The sequence below is a fragment of the Microcaecilia unicolor genome, chromosome 12 (assembly GCF_901765095.1).
Source record: "Microcaecilia unicolor chromosome 12, aMicUni1.1, whole genome shotgun sequence".
Classification (NCBI taxonomy): Eukaryota; Metazoa; Chordata; class Amphibia; order Gymnophiona; family Siphonopidae; genus Microcaecilia; species Microcaecilia unicolor.
In genome coordinates this window covers 35,865,696-35,890,486 of record NC_044042.1, presented here as the reverse complement: position 1 = coordinate 35,890,486, position 24,791 = coordinate 35,865,696, and the positions used below count along the sequence as shown (strand labels likewise).

Sequence of the window (24,791 nt, the reverse complement as noted above, 5' to 3'; positions counted from 1 at the left end):
TGGTTCTGCCTGCCATGAATAGTATAAAGCTATATAATCGATTAGTACTTACAATAGAATTGCAACCCCAAATAATAACCAGAAATCAAAACAGTGCTTGTCTGTATTGCTAGAAATGAGTTGCTGTTCAATACAGGAGAGAAAACATCTGTTCAATTAAAAACTCCCAGCTATGTTCCTGCCTCTCCTCTGACAAGAAGACGGTGTCTGCATATGTCTATTTTTAACAAGCTGACTCCACTCTCCCGTTCTCTCCCTCATCCCATCCTGCACACCTCTATCTTCACACGCATATGTGCACTCAGACATATACATTTTCTCTTCCAGGTTCTCGTTCTTAAAACAGCCAGAGTTCACAATGCAAGCATTCATTTGAGAGTAACTCCCTGGCATCTTTTGGGGCTTTTCTCATGCTTGTCTGGGGACTGAGATTCAGCTAGAATACCTGACAATGAGCAGTGATCATTCTAGAACCATATTATGGATTAATAAATTCCGAATGGAGCTGCTGATTATTAGCTAAAGGATACTCACCATTTTATAATTCCATGGGTTTAATGTATAAAGAGGCTGTTTTGTAACCATCGGTAGAATTTTGTACCGATGAGACCGAACCTCCCCTTCGACAGAAGCTGAAAACAAGTTTCTATTTGTACTTCCCTTTTGTTCCACTGGCCTCCTTGATAAGCTGGGTACATAAGAGTCGGTTGTACAGTTTGGAAGACCCTCATCGAAAATGTGCAGTCTAAGCAGCTGTTAGCAAGAGAATAACAGGCCCACATAGCTTCATTTTCCATCTTAGTCCCTTTGATGCCCCTTCCAAGGGGACAACTCTATAACTTGATGCTTGATGCTCTATAACTTGTGGAGGAGTGGCCTAGTGGTTAGGGTGGTGGACTTTGGTCCTGAGGAACTGAGTTCGATTCCCAGCACAGGCAGCTCCTTGTGACTCTGGGCAAGTCACTTAACCCTCCATTGCTCCATATAAGCTGCATTGAGCCTGCCATGAGTGGGGAAGTGCGGGGTACAAATGAAACAAAAAAAAAAATGCTTCTAGCTAGGTGCACCTTTGCTGCACACTGAGTGCAAATTCTATAACAATAAACAGTGTGATATTCAGCGGTCATTTTCAGCTGAAGCCCGGACAGGGCCCAGCATTAAATATCTGGTAATAATGGGAATAACACCAGTGGTAGGCAGCAAAACGCTCACGGCCGCTGGCTGAATATTGAGGGGGAGGGGTTGAATACATAGCAACAGAAACAATGTTACTCCCATGCGCACCCCTATTCTTTGCAGGCTGTGACACCTGCTATTAAAGATAATGCTGTACCATGAGCTGTAAAAGCCACATCAGCACCTTTCTCTGGCGTAATTTAAGTGTTTTTGTCCATGTGGTAAAGGTTTCTTGAATTGGTTGGATGGTGAGAGACAGCCAAGACCAAAGAAGTAACCTGTTCCGCGCAGAGGGAGCAGCAGGGAGGGAATGAGCGGACTCGGCCAACAGGCGCGCGGCACCCCCCCCCCCCCCCGGCGGCTTGCACCCGGGGCGGACTGCCCCCACCGCCCCCCCTTGGTACGCCACTGTTTGGGTGCACAACTCACTGTGCTATTCTATAACACAGGTCGCAGAAATCTCATACCGCGCGATATTCGAAACCATTTAACCGGCCAGGAATGGCACCTGTCCGGTTAAATGGCACTTAACCAGCTATCTGGCGAGATTCAGCATGGGATAACCGGCTATCCCTTGCTAAATATTCCCGGTTAATGGCTAGGAGATAACTGGCTATATTGTGCAATATAGCTGGCTATCCCCAAATATTCAGCTCGTAGCTGGCTATTGTAAGCGGCCTCATCGGGCCATGTAACTAGCTGGAATATCTTTGGCCGATTTAAACATAACCGGCTAAATCCAAATATTTTTTTTAAATTTATTGTTACATTTGTACCCCGCGCTTTCCCACTCATGGCAGGCTCAATGCGGCAGACAATGGAGGGTTAAGTGTCTTGCCCAGAGTCACAAGGAGCTGCCTGTGCTGGGAATCGAACTCAGTTCCTCAGGACCAAAGTCCACCACCCTAACCACTAGGCCACTCCTCCACTCCTATTAACTTAGCCGGTTAAGTTTAAACCAGCCAAAACTAAATCGGATATTTCAGTGCCGGTCACCGGAAATGGCCTGGCATTGAATATCTGGGCTCAGTACTGACCGTGGGAGGCAGGCTGGCTACCTCCCACAGTCTGAATATCGGCCCCATAGTGTGTAGCCCAAAAGGGGGCATGGGTGGATCAGGGGTGTTCCGAAAGTTTGCGCACTATGTTATAGAATTCGACAGGCGCACATTCAACTTGCGAATCAGGATTTATACTGGGTTTCAGCTGGCATAGGTCCTCGTGACTAAACTTGAGCATGGTAATCGGGCGCTTTGTACCATTCCATAACGAGCGTTGATCCTGGAGCGTCCTTTACAGAACAGCGTTGAGTGCTGATTTTTCCCTGGTGCCTAATCCTCAGTCCTGTGTGTGCCTCTGTACATTGCTAAAACAAATTGTGCATCCAGTTAAGAGTTGCCATTTGGATTTTGTTTTCCCCCATATTCATCCTCCAAAAAGGATTTAAGTTAATTGACTTTACTGTCGTTCACACCTTTCTCACTCTTGTCAGTATCACCTACATTCCTGTCACCTTTATTATTGTCAATATCAACTGTGCCCCATTCTCATTCTCTCTGTCATCTACCCCTGATTTCCATGTTCATGTTCATGTGCATCCCTATGGCTAGTTTGCTGTTCTCTACACTAGTTGACTCCACTTCCCTTGGTTACCTGTACCTTTCCTGCTGTCCTTACCATCATCTTTTTTTTCCCCAGCATCTCAGGAATAGCGGTACATGCAAGCCGGTTGACATAAGTCATTCCTCATTTGTAGGATTATGACCCGTGCTGTTTTTTTTTTTTTCAAGATTCATGTGATCAACATCAATTGCTGGAATATGCAACCATTTTACAAGCATTCCATAATACAGTTTACTCAATAGCCCCTGACGCAGCCCTGCTGGGCGAAACACGGCCTGTTTCGGGCAATATTCCTGTATGCAATACCATTAATAAAGTTTTTATATATATCTACTACTGATCTGCTTTTCTGTTTTCCACATTGGAGTTTGTGGATCGTTTGCCTTGCTGTTTCTTGGGATCCTTACTGTCACCTGTACATTTCTTGTTGCCACTCACATGGAAATCTCTACACTGGCACCAGTGTGTATAGCTGGCCCTCTAGCCAGCATGCCCGTCCTTGATATGCAGGGTTTTTGGTTTGAAAGGTAATGGTACCATCTTGTGGACAGCAACAGTAATTCTGCAACTGAAGTTGACAGAATAGTGTTTCTGTCAAAGCAATGTGTAATTTATTTAGCTGGGGATATATCCAATAAAATGGGGGGGGGGGGGGGGGGGAGAGAAGAGATTTCTTCTAAGGCTAATGTGTTTTTTCCAATATAGGAATTTAATTTTAATTTTTTTTTTGTTACATTTGTACCTTGCGCTTTCCCACTCATGGCAGGCTCAATGCGGCTTACATGGGGCAATGGAGGGTTAAGTGACTTGTAACAGTAAGTGATAATGTCCCCACTTTTGTAAAATATGCAATGGGATCGTCAATGGCCAAACAGTAGCAATCCCTTATACTACATTGAGGTATTAATTCAATACCATTGTTCTGACCTAGCAACACTAGTCAGCATCCAGTCTTCCATAGACACTTTGCCCCAAGTTCAACAAACCAATTAGTGCCAATAATTGGGTGCTAATTGGCACCAATTTGAATTTACGTGCACATCTTGCCATGCGTTCTTTTATAGCAGTGTGCACCCAAATCCCATAATGTGCAACGCAAAAGGGGGCGTGGCCATGGGAAGTGCTTGGGCAGGTCAGGGGCATGGCCATGGGAAGTGCTTGGGCAGGTCAGGGGCATTCCTAGAATTTGCACAAAGTGTTATAGTGTCCTAGGGATGTGTGCCCAAACTGAACACCAGGTATTGCACCTGGTTTTCAGCAGGCATATCTTGGCACCCACTTTTGGGTGCTGATATCGGCATTTAATGTTTGTCTGTAACGGGTGCTCATCTTTGAGCATTGAGCACCGATTTTTTTGGTGTTGATTTTTGAGCACCATTTATTGAATCTATCTCTTTCTCCCCAATCGCCAATAACCCAGTGGTGTTTCTCACACCCAGAACACTCTGCCCTTTATTTTAGAAATATATTCGCATGTAAATAGTGGCATGCATATGCATACGGAAATTTTAGCAAGCTGTTATCAAACATGGAGATCCACACAAAGCAGAGATTTGAAGGTAGTGTGGTGGGACATGGCTTGGGTGGAATTAAAATCTACATGTTATTCCCCATTTCACCAGCTCAGAGAGATGCACTTATGGGACTCTACTTGAGGGATTAAGGATGTAATTTATTTCTGACATTTCTATCCCACAATTATCCCAAACAAGTTCAGATTCAATGTGGCTCACATTAAAAGTAGAACATTTGATAACAAATACAAGTTACATTAGTTATAAAGACAGGAACTTATGTGAATACAATGTAATAGCAAGAATAGAATGCAAAAATCAACAGTAGTAGTACATCTTAAAGATGGAAACTGGAAAAAAAATTGCAGTATCAGTGTTTAATTGGCGAAATGGGACAGTTCCACATAGAAGTTGCACCACACATAAAAGTAAAAAATCAATTTACTTCTACTCGTTCTACACCACTCAGGATTTTGTAGACCTAAATCATATCTCCCCTCATCCATCTCTTTTCCAAGCTGAAGAGCCCAAACCTATTTAGCTTTTCCTCATATGAGAGGAGTTACATCCCCTTTACCAGTTTGGTCGCTCTTCTTTGAACCTTTTCTAATTCCGCTATATCTTTCTTTGAGATACGGCAACCAGAACTGAACGCAATACTCAAGGTGCGGACACATCATGGAGCAATACAAAGGCATTATTTTATTTATTTATTTATTGTATTTGTATCCCACATTTTCCCACCTCTTTGCAGGCTCAAAGTGGCTTACAATACATCATGAATAGTGGAAGTGAGAAGATAATAGACCTTTGGTGTTACAGAAGGATTTTGGGTTACATGGTAATAGAATGCATGAAAGTAATATAATAGAAGGCATTATTGACATTTCTGAAAGCATGTGGGAGTTTCACATGTTTTGGTCTTTGTGGTATACCTTGTCGAAGAGATGGGTCTTTAGTAGTTTGCGGAAGTTGGTCAGTTCATAGGTCGGTTTTAGGTTACGTGGTAGTGCGTTCCAGAATTGCGTACTCATATAGGAAAAGGTTGATGCGTGCATTAATTTATATTTTAGACCTTTGCAGTTGGGGAAATGAAGATTAAGGAATGTGTGAGATGATTTCTTAGCATTCCTGGATGGTAGGTCTATCAGGTCTGACGTGTAGGCTGGGGCATCGCCGTGGATGATTTTATGTACTAGGGTACATACTTTGAATGTAATGCGTTCTTTTAGTGGGAGCCAGTGTAGCTTCTCTCATAGGGGTTTTGCACTCTCGTATTTTGACTTTCCAAATATGAGTCTGGCTGCCGTGTTCTGGGCTGTCTGGAGTTTTTTGAGTATTCTTTGCAGCCGGCGTAGAGTGAGTTGCAGTAATTTAGATGACTGAGTACTAACGATTGTACTAGATTGCGGAAGACGGTCCTTGGGAAGAATGGTCTTATTCTTTTTAATTTCCACATTGAGTGAAATATCTTTTTGGTTGTGTTTTTCGCGTGGTTCTCAAGTGTTAGGTGCTGATCAATGGTAACTCCAAGAATTTTCAGGGTTTCCGAAATTGGTAGATACAGTTTTGGTGTGTCAATGGTGGTGAATTTGTTCGTATTGTGTTGTGAGGTGAGTATAAGGCATTGGGTTTTTTTCTGCATTTAGTTTCAGCTTGAATGCGTCCGCCCATGTGTTCATGATATGTAGGCTTTGGTTAACGTCATTGGAAATGTCCTTTAGATCTTGTTTAAATGTAATGTAGATCGTTACATTGTCTGCGTATATGTATGGGTTAAGGTTCTGGTTTGATAGTAGTTTCGCCAGGGGTATCATCATTAAATTGAATAGAGTCAGTGAGAGGGGGGACCCCTGTGGAACTCCGCATTCAGGTATTCATGTAGCTGATGTAGTCGAATTAGATGTCACTTGGTATGATCGTGTGGTTAGGAACCCTTTGAACCAGTTGAGAACATTTCCTCCAATTCCGAAATATTCGAGGATATGTAATAGTATGCTATGATCGACCATATTGAAGGCACTAGACATGTCAAATTGTAGCAGTAGTATATTCTTGCCAGATGCAATCATTTGTTTAAATTTATTCATGAGAGTAACTAGTACTGTTTCCGTGCTGTGATTAGACCGAAACCCTGACTAGGAGTCATGTAATATTGAGAATTTGTTTAAGTAGTTTGTGAGTTGTTTGGTTACCATCCCTTCTGTTAGTTTGGTTATTAAAGGTATGGATGCTACTGGTCTGTAGTTGGTTAGTTCACTGGGATTCTTCTTTGTGTCTTTGGGTATAGGAGTGAGTAGGATGTTTCCTTTTTCCTTCGGGAAGAGTCCCTTTTGTAGCATATGGTTTATGTGATTCATGAGGTCTATTATAAATTAGTATTTTTGGTCTTATTCACCATCCCTTTCCTAATAATTACCTGACTCTTCCTCCCCCTCTCCCCCTCTAAGTTCCCCCCAATTGTACCGATCATACATGTACCTTATCTACAATAATATCACCTTGTACTCATTCATACCTTGTATTTGTTCAGACCAGAACCGGCTAATGCCGTTAACAGAAATATGTAAGCCACATTGAGCCTGCAAAAAGGTGGGAAAAGGTGGGCTACAAATGTAATAAATAAATAAATCCTAGCATCCTGTTTGGTTTTTTTGGCGGCCGCTGCTGCACACTGAGCAGAAGATTTCAGTGTATTATCTACGACGACACCCAGATCTTTTTCTTGGTTGCTGACCTCCAAGGTGGAGGACCCTAGCATCAGGTAACTGTGATTCGGATTATTCTTTCCAATGTGCATCACCTTGCATTTGTCCTCATTAAATTTCATCTGCCATTTGCATGCCCAGTCTTCCAATTTCCTAAGGTCTTCCTGCAATATTTCACAGTCTGCGTATGTTTTAACAACCTTGAATAGTTTCATATCATCTGCAAATTTGATCACCTCACTTGTCGTTCTAATTTCCATATCATTTAGAAATGTTAGATAATACCGGTCCCAGTACAGATTCCTGCGGCACTCCACTGTTCACTCTCCTCCATTGAGAGAAATGCCCATTTAACCCTACCCTCTGTTTTCTCCAATAACCAATTCCTAATCTACACCAGATGTAAAATGAGTTTATCTTGTTGGGCAGACTAGATGGACCGTTCAGGTCTTTATCTGCCATCATTTACTATGTTACCAAGTTACATATGGGTAGTTGTGAAATTGCCATTTCCACGTGGCAATGTGGAAACTGCCTAGTTTGTGATGTTAAATTTTTTTAATGTGTGTATTTCTAAAATGGTGATTCCAGGAGGTATTTTGGGGAAAACTCGTTGTCAACAGTCTTTTTTAAAATAAATACCTTTAGAACTGAGCACATCCCAACATGGACATCTCAACTCCGATCTGTAACTTCTATGTAAAATGGGCCATCACTGCTCTGATTTATCCGTAGAAGTACTTGAAGGCAACTTTAAAAATTCACAGGAAAGAAAGAGATGAGAACTGAAAAACAGTTATTTGGAGGACATTTTCAAAACAATTTCTAAGGGCAAAAACATTTTACTCATGCAAATGAATTGTCTGAAAATTGCCCACCTATAGAGGAAAAGGTACAAGCCTAGTGCAACAATGTGTGAACTTTTACTCAAATTCTGGGGACAGCGCTTCCAGGGTATGAACTGAAACAATGCAGATATTTTGGTATTTTCAAAAATAGTTTTCTCAATTTGAAAAAGTTCCAATCTGTACATTAGGGAAGTGGAAGTAGATGAGATTACTTTTTTCAGAGGAAATGTTTAAACTAATATAGTTTATGATGGCAGATAAAGACTGAAGTGGCCCATTCGTTAAAGTGGTTAGGGTTGTAACTACTGCTCCATGCTTATTAACCTCCCATGTCTCTTTAGATTTGTAATTGCTTTTCTGAGCAGGTTAACCCCCTTGTGCCTTCAAGACAAGATTCGAAAGTGGTAAACCTGTACACGAAATACTGCACTGGCTACCGATCAAGGAACGAATAGATTTCAAAATTTGCACTCTGGTCCACAAAATAATCCATGGTCTGGCCCCAACCTACATGACCGAACTTATCGACCTACCAACTAGAAACATCATCAAATCATCAAGAACGTTTCTAAACCTGCATTACCCAAACTGTAAAGGACTAAAATACAAATCAACATCTGCATCCAGCTTTTCCTACATTTGCACCCAGCTCTGGAACACATTACCTAGAAACATTAGAACTGTGAACACCCATCTAAAATTCCAAAAAGACCTCAAGACTCACCTCTTCCAGAAAGCCTACCCAGCAGACCCAAACTAATTCATGCATCACATCTATCGAACTAAGAAATGAACAATACCCCTTCCACATAATCCTATTACTTCAAACTGTACAAAATTTACCACTCCAGTTATAATTAAGTGTACTTCTACCCTTATCCTACTCTGTATTGCTCACTAGAAGCTGTAGTCCCATCCCCGGAGACTCATCAACATCATTGGGATTACTTTTCTCTATATGCTACTATATATTCGTCCCAGAGTTGTATTCTCTTTTCCGGAACCTTATCAGCTTCCTTGCACCTACTGTTACTCTATTTTCCACTCTGTATATATTCCCAGAGTTGGTACTGTCCTCTCCGGAACCTGCAAGCCACATTGAGCCTACTGCTGTGCGGGAAAATGTGGGATACAAATGTAATAAATAAATACATTTAGAGCTGTAAAGGCTGCTTTATACAGATTCACCCCTCATGCTTCATTTAGGGCTGTAACTGCCACTCCATGTAGCATAAACCCCATGCTTCATTTAGGGCTGTAACTGCCACACCATGCAGATCAACCCTCCCTATCTCATTTAATGAAATAAGCCACTGCAAACAGATCTGCCATGCCCCTTTTAAGGTAGTAACTGCTGGTCCATGCAAATTACCCCCCCCCCCCCCCCCCATGTCTCATTTAGGGTTGTAACTGACATTCCATGCAGATCAACCCTCCCATGCCTTATTTAGGATTGTAATTGCTACTTCATGCAGGTTAACCCTACCATGCCTTCATTTCAAGGTGTAATGTTGCTGCGAGCAGGTACTCCCTTTCCTTCATTTAGGGCTATAAGGTTTGTACATTTATGGAAGGGGTGGGAGTTTCACCCTCTGGCTGCCTAGTAGCCAGCAATTTAAGGGCATCTTTTACAAAACGGCGGTAAGCGCAACATAGGCTTACCACTCGCTAAAAAGGATGTACCACCAGGCTGGCAGTATTTCCCACCCCCAGCATGCTATCATATCCGATGCTACAAAAATATATCTATATTTGTAGCACCGGTGTGTACCCAGAGGTAATCAGGCAGGGCCGCGTGTTGCCCAGTTACCGCTGGGTTAGTGCGGGAGCCCTTACCACCACCTCAATGAGTGACAGTAAGGCCTCCCCCAAAATGGCCGCACAGGAAGTGCTTAACTTGCTGCAAGGCTATTTCCTGCAGAAAAGGAAGACCTACCTTTTACCCACTGCAGTAGAATGGGGCCTCAGTACACGTCAAAAACACACGCCAATGCTAGCACAGGCCCCCTTTTGCTGCAGCTTGGTAAAAGGGGCCCTAAATTGGTTGTTATAAATTAATTCTAGATTTTAAGATGGAGGTGAGTTGAGGTGTCAAAACTGGTTTAGTGTTGGTATAGACTGGAGAAAATTACATTTTGGTTATAAACTGGATATTATAACTTGCTGGATTTTATGATAAAATGGGGGTTTAGGGGTGGGAATGGAAAGAAATAGGAGATATTTAAAACTTGATTATATTGCTGAATGTTTTTAAAATGTTTGTTGTAAGTTATTGTGGATGTATCATATCAAGGGGCCCAATATTCAGACCACAGGAGGCAGCCCGCATAAGTGCTCCAATTGGTGCTGACCCCCAGATATTCAATGCTGGGCCATATCTGGTGACCAGCATTGAATAGCCAGGGGTTTTGTTTTCTTTTTTGACCTGCTCAAACTTATCCGGCTAAGTGAATATTCAGTGCTGGCAGTTTAAGTTTATAATGGCCAAAGATAGGACTGCTATTTAGGTGATCTGATTTGGCCGCTAAACGTAGCTGGCCATTGCTTGACTATTCACGGACAGCCAGCTATATTGTGTGAGATAGCAGGTTAGCTGCTATCCCTGGGATTCTTTATATCGTGCCTTAATTTCCGTGAAAATGGACCAAAAAGATAAACACACAGAGCACAAAAACATCTAGCAAGTGGCCATTTTTGAAAAAAAAAAAAAAAAGATGTTTTGTTATTTCAAAAATCGCTATATTCACTGTTCAGATTCTGGATGTTTTGAACAAAACATCTAAAGGCGGACTTAGATGTCATATTGAAAATGCTGCTCTACATTGCTTTTACTTTGAAAATCACCTAAAAAAACACCCCTAACCTACCCACACTTCCTTTTTGTTTGTCAGAAGATACTTTTTTAATGATAAAATTCTTACTTTTGAAAAAAAAAAACAAAAGTGTGCACATTGTTTCAATCATTTTCAAAATAAAAGGATGCATGTACTCAATTAGTACAGATTCCAGGGGTAAAAGAAATTTTCCCCCTTTTATACATGAAAGATAATGGACTGAAATGAGATGTTAAGTTGCTGTCTCAGCATGGTAAACTTTATGTTTCTAGTCCAAGATTGCGTTGGAGGCAAAAACACATAGTAAAATTTTTTTTAGATATATTAAAAGCAGGAAGCTGGCAAAAGAATCAGTTGGACCGCTAGATGACCGAGGAATAAAAGGGGCGATCAGGGAAGACAAAGCCGTAGTGGAGAGATTAAATGAACTCTTTGCTTCGGTCTTCACCGAGGAAGATTTGGGTGGGATACCGGTGCCGGAAATGGTATTCGAAGCTGATGAGTTGGAGAAACGTAATGAATTCTCTGTAAACCTGGAGGATGTAATGGGGCAGTTCTACAAACTGAAGAGTAGCAAATCTCCTGGACCGGATGGTATTCATCCCAGAGTACTGATAGAACTGAAAAATGAGCTTGCGGAGCTATTGTTAGAAATATGTAATTTATCCTTAAAATCGAGCGTGGTACCGGAAGATTGGAGGGTGGCCAATGTAATGCCGATTTTTAAAAAAGGTTCCAGAGGAGATCCAGGAAATTATAGACCGGTGAGTCTGACGTCGGTGCCGGGCAAAATGGTAGAGACTATTATTAAGAACAAATTACAGAGCATATTCAAAAGCATGGATTAATGAGACAAAGTCAACATGGATTTAGTGAAGGGAAATCTTGCCTCACCAATCTACTACATTTCTTTGAAGGGGTGAACAAACATGTGGATAAAGGGGAGCCGGTTGATATTGTGTTGAAACCTTCTGCTCAGTGTGCTGCTGTGGCTAAGAAAGCAAATAGAATGTTAGGTATTATTAGGAAAGGAATGGAAAACAAAAATGAGGATGTTATAATGCCTTTGTATTGCTCCATGGTGTGTCCGTATCTTGAATATTGTGTTCAATTCTGGTCGCCGCATCTCAAAAAAGATATAGTGGAATTAGAAAAGGTGCAGAGAAGGGCGACAAAAATGATAAAGGGGATGGGACGACTTCCCTATGAGGAAAGGCTAAAGCAGCTAGGGCTCTTCAGCTTGGAGAAAAGGCGGCTGAGGGGAGATAAGATAGAGGTCTATAAAATAATGAGTGAAGTTGAACGGGTAGATGTGAAGCATCTGTTCACGCTTTCCAAGAATACTAGGACTAGGGGGCATGTGATGAAGCTACAATGTAGAAAAAAGAAAAAAGAACCCGAATTATAGCTACGTCATGCAAGGTTCCACGTTAGGAGTTACGGACCAAGAAAGGGATCTGGGTGTCGTAGTCGATAATACACTGAAACCTTCTGCTCAGTGTGCTGCTGCGGCTAGGAAAGCGAATAGAATGTTGGGTATTATTAGGAAAGGTATGGAAAACAGGTGTGAGGATGTTATAATGCCGTTGTATCGCTCCATGGTGCGACCGCACCTTGAGTATTGTGTTCAATTCTGGTCGCCACATCTCAAGAAAGATATTGTAGAATTGGCAAAGGTGCAGCGAAGGGCGACTAAAATGATAGCGGGGATGGGACGACTTCCCTATGAAGAAAGACTATGAAGGCTAGGGCTTTTCCGCTTGGAGAAGAGACGGCTGAGGGGAGACATGATAGAAGTATATAAAATAATGAGTGGAGTGGAACGGGTGGATGTGAAGCATCTGTTCACGCTTTCCAAAATACTAGGATTAGGGGGCATGTGATGAAACTACAGTGTAGTAAATTTAAAACAAATCGGAGAAAATTTTTCTTCACCCAATGCATAATTAAACTCTGGAATTTGTTGCCGGAGAACGTGGTGAAGGTGGTTAGCTTGGCAGAGTTTAAAAAGGGGTTAGACGGTTTCCTAAAGGACAAATCCATAAACCACTACTAAATAGACCTGGGAAAAATCCACAATTCCAGGAATAACATGTATAGAATATTTGTACGTTTGGGAAGCTCGCCAGGTGCCCTTGGCCTGGATTGGCCGCTGTCGTGGACAGGATGCTGGGCTCAATGGACCCTTGGTCTTTTCCCAGTGTGGCATTACTTATGTACTTATGTAGTAAATTTAAAATGAATCGGAGAAAACATTTTTCTTTACTCAACGTGTAACTAAACTCTGGAATTCGTTGCCAGAGAATGTGGTAAAGGCGGTTAGCTTAGCGGAGTTTAAAAAAGGTTTGGATGGCTTCCTAAAGGGAAAGTCCATAGACCGTTATTAAATGGACTTGTGGAAAATCCAGTATTTCTGGGATAAGCAGTATAAAATGTTTTGTACATTTTTGGGATCTTGCCGGGTATTTGTGACCTGGATTGGCCACTGTTGGGAACAGGATGCTCGGCTCAATGGACCTTTGGTCTTTCCTAGTATGGCAATGCTTATGTACTTATGTAAATCTAACATCTTCTGCTAATTGATATATTTTAAAATAGGTTGCAATACCTTACATTGGTCCAATCACGAATCTTCAAGACTGTACAAGAATTTATTTGTCTTCAACAGAATATCACAGCCTACAAAAATTTCAGATGCCTCCAGGCAGGTTTATACCAAGCTACAGTTACACCCTGCCAAGTTGAGTGCTGCCTGTTTTGTCACTGCCAATGAGAGGAGATGGTAGACTTACATAGTAACATAGTAAATGACGGCAGATAAAGACCTGTACGGTCCATCCAGTCTGCCCAACAAAATAAACTCATTTTACATGGTATGTCATACTTTATACACGAGTTTGATTTGTCCTTGCCATTCTCAGGGCACAGACAGTAGAAGTCTGCCCAGCTCTGAAGCTAATGTCGAAACCGCTTAAAATTTTCTCTCCAGCCCATCCGTAACTATTAAGTCATGATTAAGGGCGTAGTTTGCCCAGCACCTAATCTCTACTAAGATTCTGTGGATCCATTCCTTCTACACAGGATTCCTTTGTGTTTATCCCACGCATGTTTCAATTCCATTACCATTTTCATCTCCACCACAAGTTTTGTGCCCTTCCATATCTGAACCCTGTGTGGCCTCACCACTTACACAGCCAGTATGGCTCCTCATATTGTGAAGTGTTAATTAACATTAATTGCTTAATTTCTTCAGGAACTTCGCACCCCCACAACAATCTGTGAAGAAAAGACACAGGTGGTCTCAAAAACTGGTATAAATAGATTGATAGGTAAACGATAGAAGGTTGTAAGCGAGGTGATCACATTATACCATTCCTGCAAAAACTTAATTGGCTACCACTACAATACAGGGCTAAATCTAAAACTTTGTCTGATCTTCAAAGTTGTTAATGAAAATGGGCTAGAGTGCTTGGAGAACAGGATCTCCCTTTATGCACCTCCAAGGTTGCTAAGGTCCTCCCAAGCAATATCCTTAATTAGATGGCAACACCTTTAATTGGGAAGCAAAGCCAGTGCTGGGAAGACTTCTACGGCCTGTGTCTTGATTGTGGGATTGTGGCTGGACGGATTGATCTTCAGTAGCTGGAGAACAAGACCAGTTCTGGACAGACTTCTATGGTCTGTACCCTGAAAATGACAAGGACAAATCATGATTGAGTATACATACGTAGTTCACATCATACTTTATGCAATGAGTTATCATGTTGTGCAAACTGGTTGGACTGGACAAATCTTTATTTGCCATCATCTACTGCGTTGCTACTCTATCCAAAGGAACTCCCTTGCAGTGGCGTACCAAGGGGGGGCGGTGGGGGCGGTCCGCCCTGGGTGCACGCCGCTGGTGGGGGCCGCGGCACGCGCCTGCTGCGAGAGTTTGCTAACTTCTCTCGTTCGCTGCAGCTCCCTCTGCCCCAGAACAGGTTACTTCCTGTTCCAGGGCAGAGGGAGCTGCAGCGAACGAGCAAAGTTAGTAAACTCGCAGCAGGCGCGCGCTGCGGCACCCCCCCCCCAGCGGCATGCACCCGAGGGGGGCTCTTTTGCGGGGGGGGGGGGGGCGCTGCGCCGCCCCAGGTGTCCACCCCCCTAGGAACGCCACTACTCCCTTGATATGACACCCAACAAGCCTTCTATAGAGGAACACTCACATTGTGGAACACACTCCCAGAAAGGCTTTGCTTAATGTAAGATTATCAATAGAAATCAAACAAAATAAAACATGGAAAAGAAAATAAGATGATACCTTTTTTATTGGACATAACTTAATACATTTCTTGATTAGCTTTCGAAGGGCAACCTTATTTTCTTTTCCATGTTTTATTTTGTTTGATTTCTATTGATAACCTTAAGAGTGGACTAACAGGGCTACCACACTCCTCTACTTAATGTAAGACTATCTCTGTTTCAGGAAGCAGACAAAAGCTTGGCTCTTCTCCCAAACCTTTAATGGAAGAAGCAACTAACTAGCAAGTCACACACACACACACACACACGCAAACATCAGCTGTACATACTGTAGCAGGACTTGCTTATCTACTCCACCTTTACTGCAGCTGAGGTCCTTTTCTGACTCTTTTTGCAATTTCTCCTTTACTTAGTTACCCTTGTCGTCTATCTAACTTCTGTTATTCCATCTTATCTATCTGTTTCACCTCCACTTACCCCCTCTACTGTCTGTTAAGATTAACATTGTGAAAGGTCACATTAATTAAAATACAAAATCCTAACTAACTCCTTTACATTTTACACATACCTCTTATCAGATAGAATTTCATGCACATGGCCCCAATAGTATGCAAATCGAGTTCATGCATATTCAAGGTTATCCCGAAAAAGGCCTCCAAGGACCAGAGCCGCTCAACTCTGCTGTTCTGTACACTTATGGTATAGGACCAGCTGACAGGATAGCTGTTTGAAAGCTGGGCCTGTTTTATGTCTTTTTATAAATCCTTTCAGAGCTGTTCTAACCTGCACAATTTTAATGTTCCATTCTTATGATCATAGCCTCTCTCTCTCTCTTTTTCCACATTAAACTCTCTCCCTTTTAACTTTTTCTCTCATTTTCTTTACTCTTGCAGCAGTCAGCCCAGCAGCCAGCAGAGCAGTCATGATGATGAATCATCCCGATACTTGAGCCCTCATGTCTACGAAGAAAGGTAAGCTCTCCCAGACTGGCAGCTCATTTAGAGATGTCAGAGCACTAAGAACTAGGGAGTTAGAAATCAAAACAGAGATTTTCTTCTGGAAGAGACCAGCTGCCCTCATTGGAGGACAGACCAATACCAAATTTAACCTTCAGCGTCAAATATGCATACCAGACACAGCAGCTGAAGCTTCAGGTTCCCTCTGGCTGCAACCAAGCTTGAGAACACAATCTGTTGTGGCTGCTGCTGCCATGATGCCACCTCTCCCATTGCACCCCTATCGCAGGCTGGGCAAAATGAGCTGGCTCACTCAGCAGTACCACAAGCACTGTATTGCTTTCTGTGCTCTAACATGCCAAGCCTTCCTGGCAGCATGGGACATTTAATTAATCCACACACACACACACACACACTGAACTCTTCCAAGTTTCCTGCATGAAGCCTGTGGGGGGTCTTTGTACTGAATATTTTATTTCATTTTGATTCTATATGAAAAATATTTAGGGGTGAATTCTATACATGACACCAAAAAAACAGCATAGATAAAACTGCTATTCTATAAGCTGTGCTTAAAGTTAGGCGTGGTTTATAGAATAGCGCTTATGCCCAGGAATCACGCCTAATGTTAGGAATGCCCCCATTCCACCCATGATCCTCCCATTTCCATGCCCCCCTTTTTAAACTTGCATGTAAAATTTAGGCGCAAATCCTACACCTATATTTATATGCGTATATTCCAATTAAATCTGATTAGTGGGAATAATTGGTTGTTAACAAGCCAATTATCGGTGCTAGTTAGCTTGTTATTCAATTTAAATTTGTGCACACAATTTTTAGTGACTTTTATAGAATTAGGGGGTTAAAGGAGCAATTCTAGAAGCTGCCACCTAATGTTAGGTGCCAAATATGCACGTTGGTTATAGAATCCTAGAACTTACTTGTGTCATTGGTGTCAATAATTGGCACTTACATGCATAAGTGTTAGGCACTGTTCCACAAAGTTTGTGCAAAATTTGTTTAGCATATACCTGCGAGAGGGGCATACAGGTGGGTGGAGTATGGGCGGGCTATGGTGCCACACAATATGCACAGCTTCTAGAATGCTATCACTTGCATGCATTTTTTTGATTTTATTTTTTTGATTTTGCTCACTCCTTTTTCAGTAGTAGCTCAAGGTGAATTATATTCAAGTACGCTGGATATTTCTCTGTCCCAGGAGGGCTCACAATCTAAGTTTGTACCTGAGGCAATGGAGAGTTAAGTGACTTGCCCAAGATCACAAGGAGCAGCAGTGGAATTTGAACCGGCCACCTCTGGATTGCAAGACTGGTGCTCTAACCACTAGGCTACTCCTCCACTCCATTGCATGGCACAAGTGTGCCAACTTATACCAGCCATTAGCCTGCCATAAGTGGGTATGCCAAAGTTTCCGCGTACCCATTAGCCTTTACGCTAGTATTCTATAATGGCTTAGGTGCACTAAATGCCATTATAGAATTGGCACTAAGGGTGCCCTAATGTGGCATCTGTATTAAGGCACCAAGTTGTACAGTTGCCCCATTATTTATGTATTAGGATTTGTTTACCGCCTTTTTGAAGGAATTCACTCAAGGCGGTGTACAGTAAGAATAAATCAAACATAAGCAATAGAAAATTACAGCAGTAAAGATATTCAAATAACAATATACAAAGCATTGCATAGAACACTACTTACAATCTCAACACACTACGTAATAGAACATTTTAATTGATAGTGTAGGGTATAAGCAAGGATGGAACATATAAATAGGTAAGAGGAGTTAGAAAATCAGGTGACTAATTTAAAGAAAGGTTCACATGAGGTCAGAGATGGTTAAATATTATCTCTGCTTAAATAATTTCGGGTTTTACAAGAGAAAAAAAATGAAATCAGGTGTATTATTTCCACTAATATTGGACAGTAAGTATGTTTCCAATGAAATAAATTGACTATACACCGTTTTGGGTTTGAAGAAGCCAACCAGACAATCAATGTGGAATAATGATTCAGATAAATAATAACTGGGGATAATCAGGTTAATACCACGTTTTTTTTTTTGTTTGCTGTTGTTTAATTGATCTCCTTGTCTTGTTTCACTCTCCCTATTTTATTTATTTATTTGCTGCACTTGTATCCCACATTTTCCCACCTATTTGCAGGCTCAATGTGACTTACAAAATGTTACAACGACATTCACATTAATTGAATAAGAATTTCAGACTATAAAGCAGATAAGGTGCAAAAGAATATCATAGCAATCATCGTAACGGAATAATAATTTCAGAATTAATACAAATAAAGTTGCATAGGTATATCATGTAGGATTGGAAGTGGATTAACAGATAAAACATAACATAATGATATCAGGACAAGATATAATATTCAGTAATGAGGATGTAATTCAAGTAAACAAATTAGGAGAATTCCATAATAGTTGTTTTTGGAGTAATCTGGGAGTCAAATCGTTATGGGGAATCTTTATGAATAAGTAAGTCTTCAGTAATTTTCAAAAGGTTGTCAAGTCGTGTGTTATTTTTATGTTGATCGGTAATTCATTCCACAGTTGTGTGCAGATGTATGAGAAGCTAGATGTATGTATAGATTTGTATTTCACTCCTCTGCAGCTGGGATAGTGAAGGTTTAAGCAAGTGCGTGATGAACTTTTGTTGTTTCTCTCTGGTACGTCTATTAGGTCTGACATGTAAGATGAGGCATCTCCGTAAATAATTTTGTGAACCAAGGTGCAAATCTTGAATGCAGTTCGATCCTTCAGTGGGAGCCAGTGCAGTTTTTCTCTAAGGAGTCTGGCACTTTCATAGTTCGCCTTTCCGAATATCAATCTGGCTGCGGTGTTCTGGGCTGTCTGGAGTTTCTTAATGGTTTGTGCCTTGCATCCCGTATATAAGGAATTACAATAGTCCAAATGGCTCAGTAACAGTGATTGCACTAGTATGCGGAATGTCTCCCTTGGGAAGAAAGGTTTCACTCTTCTAAGCCTCCACATTGCTTAGAACATTTTTTTATAACATTTTTTACATGACTGTCTAGATTAAGATTTTGATCAATAGTTACGCCTAGGAGTTTCAGGGTGTCCGCAACAGGAAGAGTGTGGTTTGGTGTGTTTATGTTAGTATAGTTGATTTTATTATACTGCGATGATAGTACTAGGCATTGTGTCTTTTCTGCATTAAGCTTTAGTTGGAATGCATCTGCCTATGAGTTCATAATTTGGAAGTTGCGATTAATTTTATCTGCAATTTCTGATAAGTTGTTTTTGAACGAAATATATATCGTCACATCATCAGCATAAATGTATGGGTTCAGGTCTTGGTTGGATAGTGCTCTGGCCAATGGTAACATCATTAGGTTAAAGAGAATCGGTGAAAGCGGAGATCCTTGAGGCACACCACATTCAGGACTCCATGGCGATGATATGATCGATTTAGATATTACCTGGTATGTTCTTGCTGTTAGGAAACTATGAAACCAATTCAGTACATTTCCTCCTATTCCAAAATATTCTACAATGTTTAATAGAATATCATGGTTAACCATGTCAAACGCGCTGGACATGTCGAATTGTACCAGAAGAACATTATTGCCAGTTGCAATAATTTGTTTGAATTTGGTCATGAGTGATATTAGGACTGTTTCAGTGCTATGGTTAGCATGGAATCCAGACTGGGATGCGTGTAATACTGAAAAATTGTTCAAATAGTTTGTAAGTTGTTTAGTTACCAGACCTTCCATCATCTTGACCACCAGAGGGATGGATGCCACTGGACGATAATTAGTTATATCATTTAGTTTTTTCTTCCGGTCTTTGGGGATTGGTATGAGTAAGATGTTGCCTTTATCCGTAGGAAAGGATCCATGTTGAAGCAAGTGGTTTATGTAGGAGGTGAGATCAGTTACGAAACATTGAAGGGCAGATTTTATTAAGTAGCTGGGGCATGCATCCAGTTTACAATGGGATTTGGTGAATCTGTTGATCATTTGGGCGACAGTATCTTCCATCAGTAAATGAAAGTTTGTCCATATTCGGTCTGCTGGATATTCATTGGTTGTTGGGTCTAAGCAGTCGATGAATTTTACATAGTCGGAGGAGTTAGCTAGTAAGGTGGATCTTAGTTTAATGATTTTTTTCATTAAAGTAAATAGCTAGATCATCTGCTGATGGGGTATCCATATTAGTTAAGGTGACTGGTGTAATGTCTAGAAGATTAAGTACAAATTAGAATAATTTGTGTAGGTCTTTATAGTTTTGCCCTATTTTGGAATTGTGGTATGATCTTTTGGATTGTCTGATGGTATATTTAGTTTCCATGCAGTGAAAGTTTGTTCATCTTTCTTTTTATTCCATGCACTTTCAAGTCTCCTTGTTTGGGTTTTTAGTTTTTTTCAGGTCGTCGTTAAACCATGGAAGTGATTTATTTCTTCGCGATGTTCTTGTTTGTACTGGCGCTATTGTGTCAAGTATGCTCTTGCATGCATCTCATGTCCCAATTTGAAAGGTATTGATTGGAATCTATTTGTGCTGACCAATCATTCTTGTAAAACTGTTGCCAGAATAATGCCGAATAATGCAGAATAATTTTGTGGTCTAAGGAAGAGTATAGAATTACCTGATTGAAATAATTCTTGTGTGTTATTTTCTCTGTATTTCTGGCAAGTTATTTTAGTGCTTGTAAAATTAATTTGTTATAAATATATTATCTCAGCTAGAGTAGGAGTGGATAAACAAGTCCTTCTGCAGTATGTGTAGTACATAGAACCCTATGGGAGCAATTTCACTAAGCAATTGGAGATATACAGATGCTTCTGCACCTGTGTACCTTTCAGCAAATAGTTACAGAGCAAGTACCCAGGTACTTTGCCCCTGCTGCTTCTGCAGATGTAGAAACAGGGTCAAACGGCAGGCCCGCAGATTTGAACATTCAGTTTTGGGCATGTAGTTACTCCCCTGACCCAACCTCGACTCTGGGAACGCTTCTTTTTTAAATGTAATTAACATGTAATTATTTTAGTTCAAATCTTTATTAAAGTTTTAAAATATTAGGCAAATAAAAAGTGAAGAGCAAGGAGAACTCATCTAGATTTCAGTGGTTTGCAAAGTGACAAGTCCAAAGATGTCTATAGATTGTATATTTGTGATGAATATCATAGCTGATAATCCCTCTGGCAGGTATAAAGCAGCAAGCACAGTATTAAGCAGTGATTTATAATGGCCTGAATGAGTAATACTAAGCACAGAGGGACAGCAAAAGCAGGCAAGAGAGCAACAGCAGAGACACAGGAAAGAGAATTAATACAGAGACAGCAGGGACAGAGCTAAGTGATATAATACATTGACCTCAGGGACACAGCAAGCTGGGATAATACAAGAGAGAATTCGTACAGAGACTGTAGGGACAGAGTAAAGGAGAAGTAACAAAGAGAGCTGGAAAATTTCACGGTAAGATAAAAAGAATTGTCTCAGCAGGTGCATTTATTGGAAACACTGCCTTTTGCAATTTACAGGCTCTTTCTTAGGGATGTGCACATTCAAAACATTTTTGCATCAAGTTTAGATTTTTGGTCTTTTTTGTGATTTTTAAGCTTATTATTTCGGTTTGTTTCCAGTTTGTGTCAATACAATATTTTAAATGTGCATATGATCTTTAGGTTTTTTTAATTTTTTTGCTAATTGGCACCAACATTAACCATTCCCCGCAGTATACTATCTCCCTTCTTTGAACAACAGCATTTTATGTAATCTCTCTTCCTTCTTGTTTTTAACTTTCCTATACCATATCATAGTTCCTTTCCCAATTTTTTATTTATGCTTTATTTTAACAATTATACACTGTTTGACGCTACTTGCAAAAAAGGTATATTAAATCCAATAAACCATAAATTACCTTCTTTGTTATATAAATCTTTTTGAATAGCTACTACTACAAATTATTTCTGTAGCGCTACCAGATGTATGCAGTTCTTCCTCGGAATTCATTGATAAAGTCAAAATCCTGTATACTTGGCCTTCTGAATGAATTATAGCCAATAATGTCCTTTCTGATTATATATATATATAACTGAAAAAATGGTACACATCAATGTTGTCCCTTATCCCCATACTTATTTAATATTGCTGTTGAACCACTCCTACTGGCTATCTGAACACATCCTAAAATACAAGGTCTTAAGTTCCAATCCAACCCCTCTTCATTTGATCCTGAACCATTTAAAGTCACTGCTTATGCAGACGACATACTGCTTTATATTAAAAACCCATCCACCTCTCTTCCTCCTCTTTTTTGACCTTATTCAATTCATGGTCTTAGGAGCCAGCTGTTACTAACTTTTTCATCAGTTAGGCATCTGAAGTCTAGGAAACAGTTTAATACATCCTTGTCATATCAGGCTGCTTATTTAGGGATCAGTGTGGTTTACATTATAGATAGGACAAGGTAGGGTGTGATATTATAGGTAGGGCATTGGTTGTGTACAAACTTGTTGATTGAGTGCAGGATATAAAATTAGCCAATCCAAAACCACTCAGCATGCATGCCCATCCAGACATGATCCAACATTTGGTCTAATATGGTCTGTCAAAAAACTTAGATATCTTGGCATTTTTTTATTTCCAACTCTACAAGATACAATCCATCATAACAGCGACATTATCATATAGCACCTAAAAACCTTGATATCCACTTGGTGTCCTTTCCATCTTTCTTGGTGGGGAAGACTTGAAACCATCAAAATGATGGTCTTTCCAAAGATTAATTTCATTACTCAGTATGATCCCGGTCTTATTTCCATCAGCTTTTTACAATCAATCAAGTAGAGCATCTCCTAATTTCTTTCTTATGGAAATGAAAACCACCCAAAATTTCACTTGCAAAATTTAAAGCTTCCAATGAACATATGGGCTTGCTTTTTCCAGATTTCCTCCTTTAACATAAATTATTTTATCACACAACAAGATCTCCTTTGGTTTGTTTCAAGTGAGGCACCCATCTTTCGATACAAATAGGAAGATGGTTGTCCTTCCCACAGGGTCGCCCAAATCGGCATAATCAAAAGCCAAGTTTGGGCGTCCTCAACTGCTTTCCATCGTGGGGACGACCAAAGTTCACGGGGGCGTGTCAAAAGCATTTTGAAGGTGGGACTGGGGCGTGCCTAACACATGGGCGTCCTTGGCCGATAATGGAAAAAAGAAGGGCGCCCCTGACGAGCACTTGGGCGACTTTACTTGGCCCATTTTTTCTTATCACCAAGTCACAAAAATGTGCCCTAAATGACCAGATGACCACCAAATCTGGGATGACCTCCCCTTACTCCCCCAGTGGTCACTAACCTCCTCCTATCCTAAAAAGAACTTCAAAAATATTTTTCCAGCCTCTATGCCAGCCTCAAATATCATACCCAGCTCCATGACAGCAGTATGCAGGTCTCTGGAGCAGTTTTAGTGGGTACTGCAGTACACTTCAGGCAGGTGGACCCAGGCCCATCTCCTCCTACCTGTTACACTTGTGGTGCTAAATGTGAGCCCTCCAAAACCCACCACAAACCCACTGTACCCACATGTAGGTGCCCCCCTTCATCCCTGGTAGTGGTATACAGTTGTGGGGAGTGGGTTTGGGGGGGGAGTTTGGGGGGCTCAGCACACAAGGTAAAGGAGCTGTGCACCTGGGAGCTTTTTCTGAAGTCCACTGCAGTGCCCCCTAGGGTGCCCGGTTGGTGTCCTGGCATGTCAGGGGGACCAGTGCATTACAAATGCTGGCTCCTCCCATGACCAAATGGCTTGGATTTGGTCATTTCTAAGATGGGCGTCCTCGGTTTCCATTATCGCCGAAAAATCGGGGCCGACCATCTCTAAGGACGACCATCTCTAAGGTTGACCTAAATGTTGAGATTTGGGTGTCCCCGACCGTATTATTGAAATGAAAGATGGCCGCCCATCTTGTTTCGATAATACGGGTTTCCCCGCCCTTCGCGGAGACGTCCTATGAGGATGTCCTCAGGAAAACTTGGGCGCCCCGTTCGATTATGGCCCTCCACGTCTCTCTTTGGCTCACCATAGAAAAATGATTTCTACACCTATTCCCCTGCATCTAACGCCTACTGTCACACTATTGTCTATTAATAAAACAAATCCCCTGCTTGTCAATGTGCATATCTGTCTTCTTGAGTTAGATAAAACCTTAGAATGGCCTTTTTTTTTTTTTTTACTACATATCGAATGTCCCTTTGGTATAATGCTAAACTTACCATTAACAATTCTACTTGTTTTTGGAAAAATTGGGCTACACAAGGTGTATGGTCTCTTGCTGATGTTTGTAACCTTACTACTAAGAAATAACTGACAGTTGAATTATTGCAGTCAAAATTCTCTGTTCCTCCCTCTTGTTATTACCAGTGGAAACAATTGAGCCATTGTTTGTCTTCCTCTAAACTAACCTTACAGCTTCATGATAGTCAACCAACAATACTTGCTTTGGCACAGAACATGATTGCAAAAGGACATGTTGCTTCCTCCATTTATAAAATTCTACTCCTTTCTATAAGGCAAATTACTCAACTATTGATTTCTGGGAACTTGAAACTGGTTTTTGTCTTGGCAATAGATTAAAAAAAAAAATCTTACATGTACGATTTTGAAGCCATTTGCCTCAGCCAGTATTTTACAATCCATGTTCTTTATTTTATCATAAAAGTACTTGGATTGCATGGAAACTACACTGCAAAATTCCTACCTTCCAATATTTGTTGACATTCTAAATTGCAGACTGGAACTCTACTTCATATGATATAGGATTGTTCTTTTATACAACCCTTCTGGACTTCAGTTTGGAATACCATCAAAGCTATCTTTAGTTTTAT

The 24,791-nt window shown here is 40.9% G+C and overlaps 1 protein-coding gene across 3 annotated transcripts in view; it reads left to right on the top strand.

Moving 5' to 3' along the window:
* GRAMD1B (GRAM domain containing 1B) overlaps nt 1-24,791 on the top strand; it is a 348,426-nt gene that overhangs the window by 81,813 nt on the left and 241,822 nt on the right. For all 3 annotated transcript variants that reach the window (XM_030221469.1, XM_030221470.1, XM_030221473.1), the window contains one exon: nt 15,839-15,916. In XM_030221469.1, coding sequence (XP_030077329.1) covers nt 15,839-15,916 — 78 coding nt within the window. The remainder of the gene's footprint in view (nt 1-15,838; nt 15,917-24,791) is intronic.